Source organism: Trichosurus vulpecula, chromosome 9 (genome assembly GCF_011100635.1).
Source record: "Trichosurus vulpecula isolate mTriVul1 chromosome 9, mTriVul1.pri, whole genome shotgun sequence".
Taxonomy (NCBI): Eukaryota; Metazoa; Chordata; class Mammalia; order Diprotodontia; family Phalangeridae; genus Trichosurus; species Trichosurus vulpecula.
Window position 1 is genome coordinate 191,893,251 of NC_050581.1, and position 16,704 is coordinate 191,909,954.

A 16,704-nucleotide genomic window follows, 5' to 3' on the forward strand; every position below is an offset into this window, starting at 1 on the left:
TAGAAAAAATAAATAATTAGTTATCCAATGGACACAGCTTGATCAGGCCTATGTGATTAAAGGTGTAAATACTACATGGATGAATTTATGGTTGTAATAGGTTCTAACATCAATACTAGTGGGCTACTTCATAGAATTAGATAAAAGGCTGGTAATTCCATCCCGAGAAATCAATAGACAATAGCACCAAGGTGATGTACATAGGATGGAAGATGAAGAAGACTTAAACTGCCAGATCTCATTGGCTAAATAGAAAGTTATCAGAACTGTTCTGGAGTTGGATTAAAAACATCTACCGATCAATGGATCGAAATGTTCTAGAAATAGAGCCTTGGTTTCTAGAGCTTCTAGAACTGAACAATTCAGGATTAAATAACACTGAGGCAAGGAATCATTATTCAATAAAACCTGTTAGTGAAATTGGAGAAGAGCATCGTGGAGAAATGGGATTAGATTAACAATGAGTTCCAAATGCATAAAGGATCAGCAGGTTTTAAAAAACATATTATTAGGCAGTTAGAAGAAAATGGAATAATATATGCAGCAGGAGCATGGGGAGGAGGGAAATTCTTATTTCTTCAAATAATAGAAGAAATTAAAGGACACAAAAAGGATGGATTTGCTGATATAAAAATAGAATTTTTGTACCACAAAAAACAATGCATTTAGAAAAAAAAGGGGAAGAAAAGGATTGCAAAAAATTGTTGGTATAAACATTTCTGCTAATAACTGGCTAGGCAGAATCTGTTAGGAAGTGACACACTTATAAGTGAATGATCCACTCTTCAATGGATAACACTAACAACAACCACAACCATTGCTAGGGCTTCTATGGCCCTTGAAGATTTGCAAAGCACTTTATGTGTTATCTCATTTTATAAGCCAGAGGTCACAAGATAAGGGTGAGAAGGTCTCCAAAGAGGAAACAAATTATCAGTAGAAAAACTGTTCAAACTGTTAATCATCAGAGACTTGCAAATGAAAACAAATCTGAGATGCCACTTTATACCCACTGAATTGGCAATGGCAGTTTAAAATGGTAAGATTCAGTGTTGGTGGGGAGGTAGGGTAGCAGGCATGGTGCCACACTGCTGGCAGAGCTATGGATTGATAGAATTTTCTTCGCAAGCAATGAGGAATTATGCAACGAGTTACAAAAATGTTCATATCCTTTGATGCAGTGATGTCACTACTAGAATAAAGATATTAATGATGGTATTGACAATGGGAGAAAGCAAGGCATACACAAATATTCATGGAAGTTTTACTAATAATGGCAAAACAAGCAAACCAACCAACCAACAGCAACAACAACAAAACACCTTAGAAACAACCTGTGTTCCAGTGGTTAGGGGATGAAGGATAAATGACTGGGTATTATATATATATGTGTGTGTGTGTGTGTGTGTGTGTGTGTGTGTGTGCATATGTATATAGGAATGTCTTTAGCATATGGAAAGACAGATATGAAGAATGATGGGGAGACTATATCAAGTAATAAACTTTGGAGTCAGAGGACCTGTGTTCAGATCCCACCTCTGAAACTTTCTCTCTGAATGACTGGGCAAGTGACTTCTTTCTAGGCTTGTTTTCCCTCCTCCATAAAATGAGAGTGTTGGCATCTGTATGCTCCTGCAGCTCTAAATCTATGATGTGGGAAAAAGGCCAATTGGATATCAAGGTAACAATAGGAAGACACAGTATTATAGAAGAAATAGCAAGAATAAAAAAGTGTTGACGAGAAATAAATAAGAAATTTAAAAATACTAGGAACTAAGAGATTCAGAAGGGGACTTAAAAACTGTCTTTAAAAAATCATCTTGTTAAAGCTAACACTTTTTTTTTTTTTACAGAAAAACTGAAAGTAAGAAAGGTATAATTTTTAAAATCAGTTTATGTAGTGTTGTTGTCAGTGGTCAGCTCAGTTTGGAATAACTGCAGAAGTTCCATCATGGTGGCATCATAGAGAAGGTCCTGGGCTGGGAATTGGAAGATCTGAGTTCTAGTCTTACCCAGTCCTAACCGTCTCCTAACAGATGGCCCTTCTGGAGGCTTTAAGATTCACACACTACTTTATGGGCACTTGATCCTCACCTCAACCCTATGGGTCAGGTCAGGTGATGCTTGATGCTGCTAAAGGAGCTAATAAGTGCCAGAGGCAGGATTTGAACCCAGCACCAGGCACTTCATCTTTCTGTGGCCTATCTCACAGAGCTGAACTAGAGTAAGGGTTCTTAACATTTTTTGTGGGTCCTGGCTTCCTTGAATAGGCCGGTGAAACTGGTGAACCCCTTCTCAGAAAAATGTTTTTAAATGCATAAAACAAAAGGCAACCACTAAGGAAACCACTAAAAAGGAAACCACTAAGAGTGAAATCCAGTCATCAAAATATTCTTTAAAATCCACAATTCATGGAGCCTGGGTTAGGAGCTCCCAGACCATATGAACTCTCACAAATCTTTTAGCTTTCTGAGTCTATGAGTCTATGAGTCTGAAGGGTCAAAGAGGGATAAAGCCATCAATTAGAGGAGTGGAGACTAGTTTCTGTGAAGAGAGGATGATGGAATGGGGAGGACCAAGGTTGGAAAGAAGAGAACGGGGGGTGGGTCTGGGAGGTGGGGTGGAGAAGTGGTTTGCTATTTTGCTATGTCTGAGACTGTTCTCTATATCCATCCAAGAAATAACATGAGGAAACCAGGCCAAATTAAAGGCAATGAGATGATGGCCAGACATAAAGAATCATAGCTTGCACAAATTGCCTAATTCAACTCAATCCAACCCAACAAACATGTACGAAGATGCTAAAATCCACCTAGATAAAGAAAGGAACCCAGTGAAGGGGGCTGGGCTTCTTCATAGCATCAGACCCTTCCAGCTCCAGAACCACATAGTGTCAGAATCTGAAAGAAGTCCAGTCACCACATCATACATACTCAGTACTTCTTATGTAAGGAGAAACAGCAGAGCCTCTTTACCCAACTGCAAGACACTGGGCCACTTTTGGTGACCCTGTCTTCCTCCATCCCCAGTTTGTGACATTCTTCTCAAGTTCCGAGCTCTTCAGGCTTGAGACAGAACCTTGAACATAGTAGGGAGGAGGTGGGGCAGTGTTCAGGGGCTGGATTATTTTCCTCTATTACACTTACATAGGACAATTTCAAAACCTAGCCAGTTTCTATTACGTAGCAGAGTACTGAGTGTCTACTGAGTGCCTGTGAAAGTTTGCTAAATGAATGAATGATTTCAATTGCCTGAGAAGTTCTATGTCAGTCTGGTTCCTTGGCTCCTGACTCCACGCGTGGGGGCCCCTGAGTCTACATCTGTTAAGAAACAGACAAGGACTTTATTGTATTATGAGCTTCCAGAATTCCCCAGGGTAAAGCCTTGTTACTTCATTAATGTTTTCTTCAAATCGTCGAAAGAAAGAGCTCCAATATAATTGCCTGGGTGAAATACACAGTCCCTTCAATTTAGTGTCATTTCCCATCATATCGGCCATGGAAGGGAATTGATGACTTCCAGTAGTCTATATGCCTCATCCTCCTCAGGATCCTTAGGAGGATTTTACTGGCCAGTATCCTATTCCCATTCTGTCTCTAAGTTCAACTATATCCCAGCTGAAAGAACATGCAATCTAGTTCCAATCTGATTTTCCAGACTTTATTTTACATGGCTTCCATTATGCACCCTGGGTTCTGTTGTCTGAATTCATCATTCCATCTCCAACTGCTGCACATTTGCCTGTCATCCATCATGCTTGGAATGCACTCTCTCCTCATCTCTGTCTCTCAGTATCCTTACCTTCCTCCTAGGCTTAGCTAAAGTACCACTTCCTGTAGAAGCCTTCTCTAATCCCCTCATTTCTCTCACCTTGCATCAGGTTATGCTGACTTATCTGTGATCCTGTTAAACCTTTCCCACCTCCCTTCAGTAGAATGTAAGTTCCTTGTGGATAGGGCCTGGGGTTTGTTTGTTTGTTTGTTTTCCCTTTGTATCTTCAGCACTTAGGAAGGAAGGAAGGACAGGAGGAAGGAAGGAAGGAAGGAAGGAAGGAAGGAAGGAAGGGAAGGAAAGAAGGAAGGAAGGAAACAAGTATTTATTAAGTACCTACTATGTGCTAAGCACTTTTTAAAGAAATCTTCTTATTTCATCCTCACAGCTACCCTGGGAAGTAGATGCTGTTATTATCCCCAGGGTACAGATGAGCAAGCAGAGGTGAAATTATTTATAATACATGGTCACACAGCTAGTATGTAACTCAGGCTGGATTTGAACTCAGGTCTTCCTGACTCCAGGTCTGGCACTCTATCCACTGTGGCACCACCTAGCTGTCTCCTAGCACAATGCCTAGCACATAGTAGGTACTTAATAAATACTTGTTCAATTTGAATTCCAAGTCAATTAGACTTTTCCCTCTTGTAAGTTACTTGGTTCATCTGCAGATTCAATTATATCAGCTTTATTTTTTGTTCTTTAATATAATGACCTCCCAGCTTGTGGCCCTGCCTCTGGGTTTCCTTCCATATAAGGTTCAGTTGGAAGAACTTGTGTAATGGCAAGCAGGGTGGGACTTTTTGCTGTTTTTTCTTTTCAAGTGCTTCTTAGCATTAAGGCAATCAAGTGCCTTTGAGTCTTGCCTTTGTTTCAATCAAGAGTCTTTGATTGAATCAAGAGTCTTTGATGACCTGCTTAAGTCACAAGAAAGCCTAGGTCACATGGGTTTGAGTTGCATGGTCGCGATGCCCTCTGACCCTGAAGACCCTGAAGAAATGTATATATATGCTTGGAGGTTAGAGTTTTGCTTTGGGGGCTCACTCATTGGAAGAACATTCCTGCGATTTTGCCAGACGAGACTCTGGATAGCCGTTAAGGAGCCCCCCAGCTTTGAAAACCCAGATGTTGGTGCTTCTCTCTCTGGTAACTGTGCTATGGTTAGACAGATAGAAGCCTGTCTGTTGATTTGTGTTATTTTCTCTGTTTATGTAATTTCTGCTTGTAATTTCTGTTTGTGTTTTCTCTGAAGTTCAGGATGCTGACTTTTTCCCCTGAACTAAGTGAATGATATATGTGTGTTTAATTAAAGTGAGATTGTAAACCCTTTAAAGTTGCTTTCTTTAGAAAAGCAGATCAAAGAACCTGTGCTAGCAGCCCTCCTGTGTGCTGGTGTTATTGACCTTATACCTCCACGGCAGGTGCAAGCGACATTGTTATTATAACTGGTGACGAGAAGACTCTGGAGACCCTGAGAGTTCTAAGTACTAGGAGGGTAAGCATAGGGAACAGTGGTTAAATTCGAACTGCTTGGCCCCAGGAAGGCTGAACAAGGGTTAAGGGTAGAAACTGAAAGGGGGCAGATTCCCGGTGTCATGGAAAGCTTTCTGACAATTAGAACCATCCAGAAGAGGAGGAGGTGGCCTCAGGAGGCAATGGATCTCCTTTCCCTGGGGTTGTTCTAGCACAGGTGGATAAGCACCTTCACTGGGCATGGGCAGAGGGGCATCTGGTTCAGACATAATAATTTAGGTGGCCTCTGAGGTCCCTTACATGTCTGAGATTCTGCATGTGTGTGTGTGTGGGGGGGGGCAAATGGAAAATTCTGTGAGGGTTGGGGGTGGCCAGGTGCCAATGGGGAAGTATTTGGGGAATATGAATGGGACAGGGCTGGCCAAGGGATGCATGGAGATGGGCTAAGAGGGGAGCCTTGTGTCCCTGGGGAAACACAAAATTCTAAGTACCCTTCCTTCACTTGGGATAGCAGCAGCTTCCCACCCTGCTCCATGAAGTCCCTATCACAACTACCCAGCCCTTTCCCCTTCATGCATTCAATTTATAGAGTCTTGAGGCTCTTTTAATTTTGTCTTTGAATCTCCAAAATGAGCAAGAGTCCTGTAATTAGTAGGGGGTTGTAAAACTGAATTGCATTGCACTGAACTGAATCAATAGAATGGAATAGAATAGAAAAGAATTTCTTTGGTCCAGGAGGCACTAGGGAGATTCCTCATAGGACCAGCTAGAACAGTGCCTGGCACACAGTAGGCACTTAATGAATGCCTGTTGACTAACTGACTGACTAATCAGTTCTTTCCTGGTCTGAAGGAGTAGGGATGAATACCAACCTGAATCCCTCCCCCACATATATCCGCAGGGAAGGCTATGTTTGAATGGATCTCAAGGGTCACTAGTAACCCAGTCACCCGAACCACCAACCTCAAAAGGCGACCTGGGAAAGTGTCCCACTAGAGACACTAACAAAGTTGTAAATATTTAGATGAACTGTTACCGTCTTTCTCGGGTGGTGGTAGCTGGCATCCTCCATGGAATCATCAGATTTCCTTTGATTCATCTTGTTTCTTCTTTCTTTGGCATTTTTGGAGGCTAGGGGTGACATTTCAAAGGAAAGAAGTGAGCCCGTGTCAATCCCCATGGCAGCCAGGACCTGCAGAGAAAAGACATTGAGACCCTGGACCCAGAGGGTACCAATGTCAATTACAACCATTATTGTGAAATGCTTAGGAATCATGGCACATTTATGCCCTGGACTACTCTGCTCACAAAGTTATGTATCAGGAAAATTAGCTTGTTAGCAAAGGCAAGTGAGGAGTGGAAATGGTCAAGCATGCTCTTTGGAATCTAGAAGAGCAAACTTCAGAGAGCTTACAAGTGGCAGTGAGCTCAGAAGCCTTCTAGTCCAACCCAGACCTGAATAAGGAAGGAAGGAAGGAATGAGAGAGGTAGGAAGGTGAAAGGGAGAAAGGAGGAAAGAAGGAAGAAGGGGAGGAAGGAAGGAAAGAAGAAAAGATGGAGGAAAGTAAGAAAGGATACAGGAAAGGAAGGACAGAGGGAAGGAAGAAGGAAGGAAAGGAAGGGAAATGAAGGAAGAAAGAAAGGAATGAGAAAAGAAAGAAGGAAGGAGAGAGGGAGGGAGGGCTGGCTCACTAACCTCCTGCTCTTTCCTGAGCATCTCAAGGGCCTCCTGAAACTTCTTTTCCTTTGCTTCTATTTCAGCCATTGTGGCTACATTCTGCTCTTCATAAGCCATGGTCACAACTGCCAGGATCAAGTTGACCAGATAGAAGGATCCCAGGAAAATGACTAGCACGAAAAAGAGCATGTAAATTTTCCCAGATGCTCTCAGCGTCTATCGAGGAAAGAAAGACAGAAGCAATTAACCAGCTGCTCCCAGGTCCCCCAGAGTCTCTCTTTAAGTCTTAGGTCTATGGAATGCACTTCCATACTTAGATAAAGGAGAAACATTATGCAGGGGCCACCCCATTCATAATAGGACAAGAATCCCAGCTATTTTTCCTCTATCTATCTATGGCGAACCCTGTGAGGGAGTCAAGATAAATTCAACTACATCCTGGACCAGGGGCTTGGGCTGCCAGGGAGTGAGCAGCAAACCAATGCCATCCAAAGAAAGCCAGAGCCAGTGTGATGGAGGCAGACTGGGGCACTGTCCTCAAGAACACTGGAACCAAGGAATCTCACCAAAGGGATGAGAAGAGCCACATCTGTAAGCATGGTGTTGACCCCCACAGACCTTGGGGGTCTGACTTGCCAGTCCCTCCTTGAGGTCACTGGAGATCCATTCTTATCTTCAGTTAAGACCTATAATTTTATTAGTCAGTCCTAGTGTGTAATCTCTTTCTACCAGTCCTTAAAGCCTTAGACAATTACTGGAGCACTACAAGATTAAGTGACTTACCCAGGGTCACACAGACAGTATGTGTCAAAGGCAGGATTAGAATCCAAATTTAGCTCTCTCTCTATTTGCCTTGCTACCTCTCAATTCTCCATGGCCAGCTAACAAATGAGCATTGAGCACCAAACTTGTCACCCAATTCTGCCAATGCAGAAAGGGCCCCACTGTTTCAATGAACAGGAAAATGACATCAGCCATTCCTTATGTAAAACCTCCTCTGGGGCTGTGTGCTCAAGGTTTTCTCTCCAGGAGTGGTCTTGGTCCTGGTAGAAGCTGGTCTGGTGGGGATCAAACTATGGTAGAAGCTAAGCTGACTCTCACTCCTTCTCCCTCTGGACACCCAGGGTACTCACATTGCTCTGTGCCTGTGTGGGCCCTCATTGTGGTAACCCACAAAAGCCTGCTTTCTTTGGACAGAGCATACTGACCAGACCTCCCTCTCAACCATCAAGCCAAAGCCACGTCTCATTTCTGTTGGAAAGGGTCTGATAAACTAATTCAAGCTAAGGTGTTAATGGCTAGTGCAATGAGATGTGTTCTAGACTTGAGGCCATGGACCCTGAGTCTGATCCTTTTCTGTGGAAGATTTGAGTGGCTCCACTCCCTATTAAGTGTGTGACCTTGGGCCAATTGCTTCATGTTATGGCCTCAGTTTCCTCATCTGTAAAATGGAGGAATTGGACCAGAGAGCTTCTGAGGTCCTTTCCAGCTCTGAATCTATGACCCCATGATGCCTTCATGTGTTACTTATCACAGGGGAACTGACTTTTGGAGAGAGAGCAATGCTCTAATACAGCTCCCGACCCAGGGCCTGGCACTTGGTACATGCCTAGTAAATTCTTGTTGAATATCAAATGAATGGTGGAACTTCAGACGTTGGATTTTGGCTGGCGCCCTGCATGATATCACCTACTCACAGTCACAATGCCCACCTTCTACATAAAAATGCCAGGGCCAGTCCTGACCCTGGCTCTTGAAATGTTGCAAGCTTCCCTTGTGCCTGCTAACATCTTTCTTTACTCTTTTTACTTGGCTCTTACCTACAATCGTCACATCCAACAACCCAACGCTTCTTAGTTTTGTGACCCTGGGCAAATCACTGGGTCTCAGTTTCCTTACACGTCAAATTGAGCTAATAACACCGGGTTTTAGTTTTGTAAACCTTAAGCTGCTAACGATGCATGGCCTTTTCTTATCATTGCCATAATCATATAGTGCTGGAAGCCTCCTCTAATAGGGTAAAATCATACATAAATAAACCTAAAGATAGATTAGCTGGGGGTCCCCCAAATAGTCCATCAGGCACTGAGCTAAGTCAGCGTGCTGTTAACTGAATGATAATAAATAAATAACATGTATATGCTACTTTAAGGTTTGCAGACTGCTTTATGGATGTCATCTCACTGTTTCTCACAACCCTCGGGGTTGTTTCCTTGCTATGATCGTCTCCTTTTCACAGATGAGGAAACTGAAGTTGAGAGACTCGTTCATGGTTGCACTTCCAACAAATGTCTGAGGCAGGATTTAAACTCAGATCTTTCTGATTCCAAGTCTAGTGCTCTCTCTACTATGCTACCTAGCTAATTAGCATCCTAGATTTAGAACTGAGAGACCTTAGAAGTCATCTGGTCCGACCTTCTCTGAAGCTTGTGGAAGGGGAGTAACCTGCCCAGAGTCACACAGATAATAAACATCAGAGTCAGGATTTGAACCCAGATCCCGAGTCAGTACTCAATATTCTTTTTTGTGCCACTTATGGAGGGCATTCTTTCTTTGGCTGATCAATTGGTTTTCCATTCTGGTGATTAGATTATAAAGTACAGTCAGTAAAGGGGAAGAAGAAGCAATGACCACTTGCTGCCCGATGCTGATCTTAACTTGCTAGGATGCTCATGAAGCCAAATCTCTTCACTTAAGCATGCCAAAGGGCCAGAGACTGGAGAGTCTGCCAAGCCCCGGGGAAAGACCTGCTGGTAGAGCCGCTCCCAGTAATCCTGTGTCATCAGGCGGAACAGGGCCAGGAAAGCCCAGCCAAAGGAGTCGAAACTGGTGTAGTCAAAATCGGGATTTCTTCCTGTCTTTAGGCAGAAATAGCCTTTGGGACAGCTCCTGTGGACAACAACAGGACAGGTGAGACTGAGAGGACCTTGTCCAGAGCCTGCATTGGGATGAGGCAACGTGGTCACCCTAGGAGGCTGCGTTTAAAGGGAGCTTTCCCACTGGTCCTCTCCCTGAGGCAATGCGCATCTCATTGTTCCTTTCCCAGATTGTGCCTGCACCCTTGGTTCATACTCTATGCTTACTTGTGGTGCTGACAATGCTTAATTACGGTACTAGCAATTGTACTTGGAGTCCCTTCGGCAGCTAGAAACAACAGTTTGGCTCCTAGTTGGCAAGGATAATTTGTTGAAGCAAGAAGCTACTAAAGGATGGTGAACTCCCCCACTCTGCCTTGTCGCCCACATGCTGACTGCTTTCCCTGCCATGCTATTGCTTGTCTCAGGTGCAAAATTTCTTGTTATGGCTGTGGCCTGGTGGGTTTGAAGTTCTTCATTTTTTCACTGAGATCACTGCCCCAAGCAGGGATGAGGGAAAAGGAATTTACCATAAGCCTCGGACATTTCTCTTGCCAAACCTAGCACTGGTGCCACACTTGTCCGTTGTCTCTGGGCTCAGGGACACAAGTCACCAAGAGCCAGCTCGTAAACTCCTTCCTGCCAATTTCACCAGGATAAAACCAAATAGGAATTAGATGGTATTTATTTAGTGCTTTCCATCCATTATCCCATTTCAGCCTCTCTAAAATCCTATGAGTTTGGGACTACATATAGTAGACATCTTCATTATTAAGATGAGAGAGCTGAGGTTCAGAGAGATTGACTGACTTGTCCACGGATACATAGCCAATAAATATCAGACACAGGATCCGAATCCAGATCTTCCCAACTGCAAGTGCAGAATTCTCTTCACTATAGGGCCTCCCTAGTGCCAAAGAGCATCTCAGGGACATCTTCCCTTAAAGTGAAAAAGTGGGATATGAACCTTCAAAGCAGGACAAGCATCAGCTGATTTGATTTCTTTTGCCCCTTCTCTTTAATTAGAAATTTATATTCTGCTTCCACTTGTGACAATTATGACTTGTAGTCATTAACATCCTGAGGAAGTGGCTTCTGCTTATCTACATCTAAAGGAACAGACTTTTAGAGGCAGCAAGGCATGGTGTAGGGCAAAATCCAAAGACTTGGGTTAAAATCCTGCTTCTGATATATATTGGCTGTGTGACCCTAGGCAAGTCACTTTATCTTCAGTGTCTCAGGCATATCCCTACTAAAAGAATAAGTTACAGAGGATTTGCTGTCCTCTGTCAGTTTCAGAAGTTCCCATACCCTAATGAAATAACAGCTTTAGATCCCTTCTCTTCCCCCCCCTCCAATTCCCCAATTCTGCCACCAATCTGGCTGTCTTTTTACTCCTTTGGTTTCGGACCATGTTCATTTCACATCACTTATCATGGCAGATGTATGTTCCTTAAGTTTTGCCTCTTTCCCTTCATACAGACCCTGGTTCTTGTCTATCCTGTCCACCTACTATTTTTTGACCCCATCCTCAGAGATGAGAACCACCTGCATCCCAGTCCAAGGCTCCTCCTTTACTCCAGAAAAGAGTCTGTTGCTTATTGGTAGCAGCCACCTCAGTTTCAGCATGTATGAAATGGGGAAATGACTACCTGTACATGCTTCAAAGGACTTTTGTGAGGCCCAGATGAGATCAGGACAGCAAAGCCCTTTTTAACCCCTATATGTCATGTCTTACTATTAGAAGGAGAGAGAAAAAGGCTAAAAACTTGAGTACTTTGGGGCCAAGAACTTGGGCTTCCGCCAAAGTTCATGGAGTCAGATACAAATACACGATAGCTATAAACTGTCCCTCAAACCAGAGTTTGGGGCAGCCAGAGCAAAGGAAATGCCATTGTTTCCATCTCATAGAACATGAAATTACTTTCAACTAGGGTTTCAAGCCAACATTGGGGTGTTTCGTGTGCTGTGTATGTGTGATCCTGGCTTGGTGGGTAGACTGCTGAGTGTGATGGGATGCATAAGGGATGGAGTTAGTACGAGAACTTTGGGAGAGAAGAGACATTCTTGATTTCTTTTATAAGAGAGACATTCATGATTCCAGGCTCTCTTCAAGGAGAGATATGTGGGAAGAGAAAGCAAGATTTTGGAAGTAGCAAACACGTAGGGGAAGCTGGTTCCTCAACCAAAGCTACTCCTTATTTTTCATGTCACACTCAGCATTCTCTTCACCACTCTGAAGTCATGTATACAAAGCAGGCAAAATTTTCCAGACTTGGTTTGAAACCTGGGCTATATAAGAAATAGTGGAAATGCGGACAGTCTGCCAGTCTCCTAACATAGATGGAAGACCCCAAGAATGTTTAGCTAAGGAGACAGAAAGAGTCACTCCTACTGATTCCCCAGGACAGTGCTGTCAGCAATAGTCCAAACTTTTTCCTTCCTCCCATTGGCTTCAATCTCACTACCTTAAAGAGCTATGTAAATGGTAGCTGTTATTGTTGGCATTAATAATGTTAGTTTAAAAAAATTACTTCAATCCTATTGACTGAGCAAATCAAAGATCTCAGGCCATAACCTGCAGTCCCTGTAAAAGACATTAGGATGGCATTGTATATGTCTTTACCCACCTGGCCTCACTGCCACCTTAATTATGTATATTTGTTAGCAGCCACACCCTTGGGCTTCAGTGCTGAATTTTAACTAGGAAAAAACCCTGTTTTATTCCTCCATTCTCTCTTTCCAGTAAAGAATGTGGAATTCTGGCCAATCACTTGAGGCATACTTGAATATATATTATAAGCAGCATAAATTAATACACAATGGAGCTCCAGGTACTTACCCCAACTATGCAGTACAATGCATGAGCCCATACCTACTACATTACACTCATTCCAGAAGTGCATCCAGCTTGCATTAGTGCACACAGCTAACAGATTACACGCCATATGACCAAGAGCACGTACGACAACATGGAATATATTAAATTAAGGACAGAAATCTCAGTGCAATACACACAGGGGAATGCTGGTAAATGTTTAACCAGCAGCTCTCTAAAAATGTAGGCAAAACACGCTTTTCATTTCAATCTGCTTTATTAGGAGTGTCTCCATAACTTCTTAATTCTAGACAATGAACAAAATAATCAATCAGCCCTGATTTATAATATTTGCTTGTTTGTGAGGTGAATGTTCACAATGAAAACTTAACAATCATCTCTTGCAAGTTAGTACACACTGTCTCTGACAAACCCGTGTACACACAGCACCCAGCATCACATAAACAGTTGTATGCAGTGATTGAATTCAGAAACATGCTGCATGCACATGTGCTAAGAGTCCACATATAACATTGATTACTAGTATATCTAGCAAAGAAACATAACTCGGAAGTAAAAGCATATTGCATAGCAAACTTCTAGGGGTGTCCAGGCTAAGGACTGGACCTGTGATTTCAGTGTACAGAGAACTCCCAAGTGAAAAAACTCCCTCTACAGATGATGGTTGGCACCTTCTATGTAACTGATATAATCTTAGGGAGTTGCCTATGGGCACTGAAAGCAATTTTCTCAGACTCTTAAAGGCCATGTGCATGGAGGGTGGAACTCAAACCCAAGACTTCCTGGTGCTAGGGCCAGCTCTCTAATCACTACATCATGTTTTGCTTTGCATAGCAAATAATTAAGGCACATAAAATATGATAGAATATATTGAAGTCCCTCGTGAAGCCCATTATGTGTACTCCAATAAAGGGCACTGGTTGGTTGCATGGGTACCTACTTATCCCACTTCTTACAAAGCATTATCAGTAAGTTTGGTCATAGACTACAAGCTGGCCATATATACTATGACCTTAAGTCATCATATAGCTCACTGTACTATGAGCTGCTGGATGGCCCAGCCTGCCTGGAACAATCCTTGGTCTTCCTGGCCTGCAATCTCAATCCTGAGCCGGTGGATGGCTCAGGCTGACCATCAATGTCTCCAGGCTGTATGGGTTCCTTCTGTTCTATAGCTATCTCCATGATTGGAATGTTAGGTCAGAAAGAGGCAGCCTATGAGTTCAGCCTTCCCTGCCCCTCCCCACCTCCTTCTGCCCAAGTCTTAACTCTCCTCTTAGACCATAAGCTCCTAGAGGGCAAGACCAAGGCCATAGTCATCTCTATCTTGCCTGTGTCCCTGGGTCAGGACCTTGCACATAGCAGGGGTTCAAGACCCATTTGTTGAATGAACAAACAGCACATTGCTGCATGACATATACTCACCCGGCTTCGGAGCCATTGCCACAGAGTAGGTGATCCTTTGTGCCAGGCTTGTACATCAAGTAATCTACACAACATGGAAAGGAAAGAGGTCAGGCCTTTGGAAACTTCTGCATCCTCCCCCACTAACCATTTAAGAGCTGAGGAATCCAGATTCTCCAGGGAATCTTTGGGAGTGAACTGGATGGTACATCAAAATGGCTATTATAAATAATGCATCCTTTGTGCATTTTTCGTTTGCATAGAGCCATCAAATTGAGACATATGTAAAGTGCTTTGCCAACCTTGAAGTGCTATTGTTATTGTCAGTACAAAATGTTCAGGGTATATAACGTTAGCAACTTTGTGTAATGCAAAGAGGGCTCAGTTTGGAGTCAGACAAGACCTGGGTTTAAATCCTGACTCTGACACTACGGAATGATCATGGACAAGACATTTAATCTCTCCAGGTCTCAATTTTGTCATCTGGAAAATGGAGACAAAAGCACTTGTATTGTGTATCATATCGGGTTGCTCTGAGGAACATGAATGATACACTGCAAAGCACTCTAGAAATGTGAGTTATCAGCATCATTACAGGTTTGGAATTCACTCAGAAGGAGTGACGATGAAGGTATTAGCAGGTATGTTTGGACGTACTCAGGGCCAGAGGCACAAAAGAGGAAGTTGATGTCTGGAATCTCAGATTGCCCAGGGGAAAGTAGAAGCAGGCAGCAGAGCACCGAGGCCTGTGGATTTGTATAAAGGGACCAGATATCCGAGTTTGTTTGAATTACCACCAAATGGGATAGCATGTAGAACACTTTGCAAACTTCATGCTTATGCACTACGTAGGAGCTGTCCAAGGTTTGGACAAGCCACACCAGAGACGTGGTGTTCTCAGGAGCCATCCAGGGTAGGCCCAGTGGGAAACCAGCATTTCACTGCTTGTCCACTGTAAAATGGTGTCAGTTGCTTTGTGAATAACCATGTGTAGGCTAAGTAGGTGATAAAGCAATGGGAAGGAGCTGAGGCAACTTATCTACAGCTTAAGGCTTGGGATCCTTTCTGTGGACATGACACTAGCTCCCAAATAGGCCTCTTCTAGACCCTTAGGCCTTGGACTGCTCTGAAGGAGTGAAAATACGAAGTTTGGGCCTGATAGTTTCCTCCTCCTCTTCTTCATCTCTGGCTTCCCAGGCTTTCCTCAAGTCCCAGGTAAAATCCCACCCTCTACAAGAAGCCTTTCCTGATGCCCCTTAATGTTAGTGACTATCAATTCTACTGATTACCTCCAATTTATCCTAACCATATCTTGCGTGTATCTAGTTGTTTGAAGATTGTCTCCCAACTGCCTTTTGTAATTTTCTTTGTACTCCAGCACATACCACAGAACTTGGCACAGAAGAGGAGTTTAAAAAATGCTTCTTGACTGACTGACTGTTTGGAGATCCTCTGAGCCTATTACTAGCTGTTTTCTTTCCTCTTTTCTCCTTTGTTCTCCAGGACTTTTCTTTTCTTCCATATGACTCATCTTCCCAGCCCCTCCAAATGCTTTAGACACCTGGGCACCTGACTTTTCCTTCATATATAGAATATTAGCTGCTTGAGGGCAGGGGCCATTCCCCAATGTCTAGCCAAGTGACAGGCACACAGCAAGTACTTTGAATAAATGAATGAATGAGTGGAAACGCATACATCAGGTGTTTTCTATGTGTGATCACTTTATAAATGTTGGTTGACTGAACCTCTTTTGCTCATCCCCACCAGCTTCCCTGTGAAATGTAAGCTGTCTATCCTGATCTGCCTGGATCTCTCTCATTTCACAGTCTCATCCCTATCCTCTACCCTCCCCACCCCATTAGGTACTGGCATACCATTGGCAGGCTTCCCAGTCTTGTCTGATGTATCGGAGCAGGGCCCCTATTACTGAATTTGGCCTTGAGGATAAATTTCCATCAAGGCGCCAGCTCACATATGTACCACCAATGAAGAATTAATTTTTCATTATGAAAATAATCTATGTATAATCCACTTACCACCCCCCTCAAAAATAATCACCAATATTGAGTGAAAAGAAGGTCTAACACTGCTCAGCCTATTTAACTACTGGTTCCCAGGCAGGCAGGACTACATGTTGAAGATGAAGGTCCCTTCCAGCTTGGACATTCCAAGAGTGTCTAAGTCTATACATTTGGCCAATTGAGAACTTTCTATCTCAACAGACTGAAAGCTGATTTTAGCCTTGGGGACTAAGGTTTTTATCTCAGTTCTGCTAAAATGCTATGCATGCCCCTCATGAAACAAACCAGCTCTGAAACTCTCAACTTCTCATTATACTGATCTGTGTACATAGTATAGTTCTCCCCCAGTTGAATATAAGCTCTTGGAGAGCAGACACCATTTTGGTGTCTTTGTATCCTCAGTTTCTAGCACAGTGCCCAGTTTATAGCTGGTACTTCAATGCAATCCAACTAGTTTTTATTATGCCCAGACTATGTGGCAAGATACTATGCTGGGCAGTGGGCATACAAAGACAAGAACCCAATAATGTCGATTGCAATGAGTTTCCATTCTATGGGACATTTGTTGAATGAATGAATGAAATAGCCATTCTTCTTCCTCCCTGCCTGAAGGGAACAGGATCCAGACTCTGCCCTTGATTCTCTTACTTATCAGATTCTCCT

General features: G+C 43.2%; 1 protein-coding gene across 1 annotated transcript in view; it reads right to left on the reverse strand.

Annotated features, from left to right (window-relative positions):
• Window positions 1-16,704, reverse strand: part of LOC118832325 (sodium channel protein type 10 subunit alpha-like) — a 98,601-nt gene that overhangs the window by 61,789 nt on the left and 20,108 nt on the right. The window contains exons 7-10 of the mRNA XM_036739683.1: window positions 14,042-14,088; window positions 9,670-9,811; window positions 6,941-7,138; window positions 6,281-6,436 (exon numbers count right to left, since the gene is read on the reverse strand). Of these exons, the coding sequence (XP_036595578.1) occupies window positions 6,281-6,436; window positions 6,941-7,138; window positions 9,670-9,811; window positions 14,042-14,088 (543 nt within the window). The remainder of the gene's footprint in view (window positions 1-6,280; window positions 6,437-6,940; window positions 7,139-9,669; window positions 9,812-14,041; window positions 14,089-16,704) is intronic.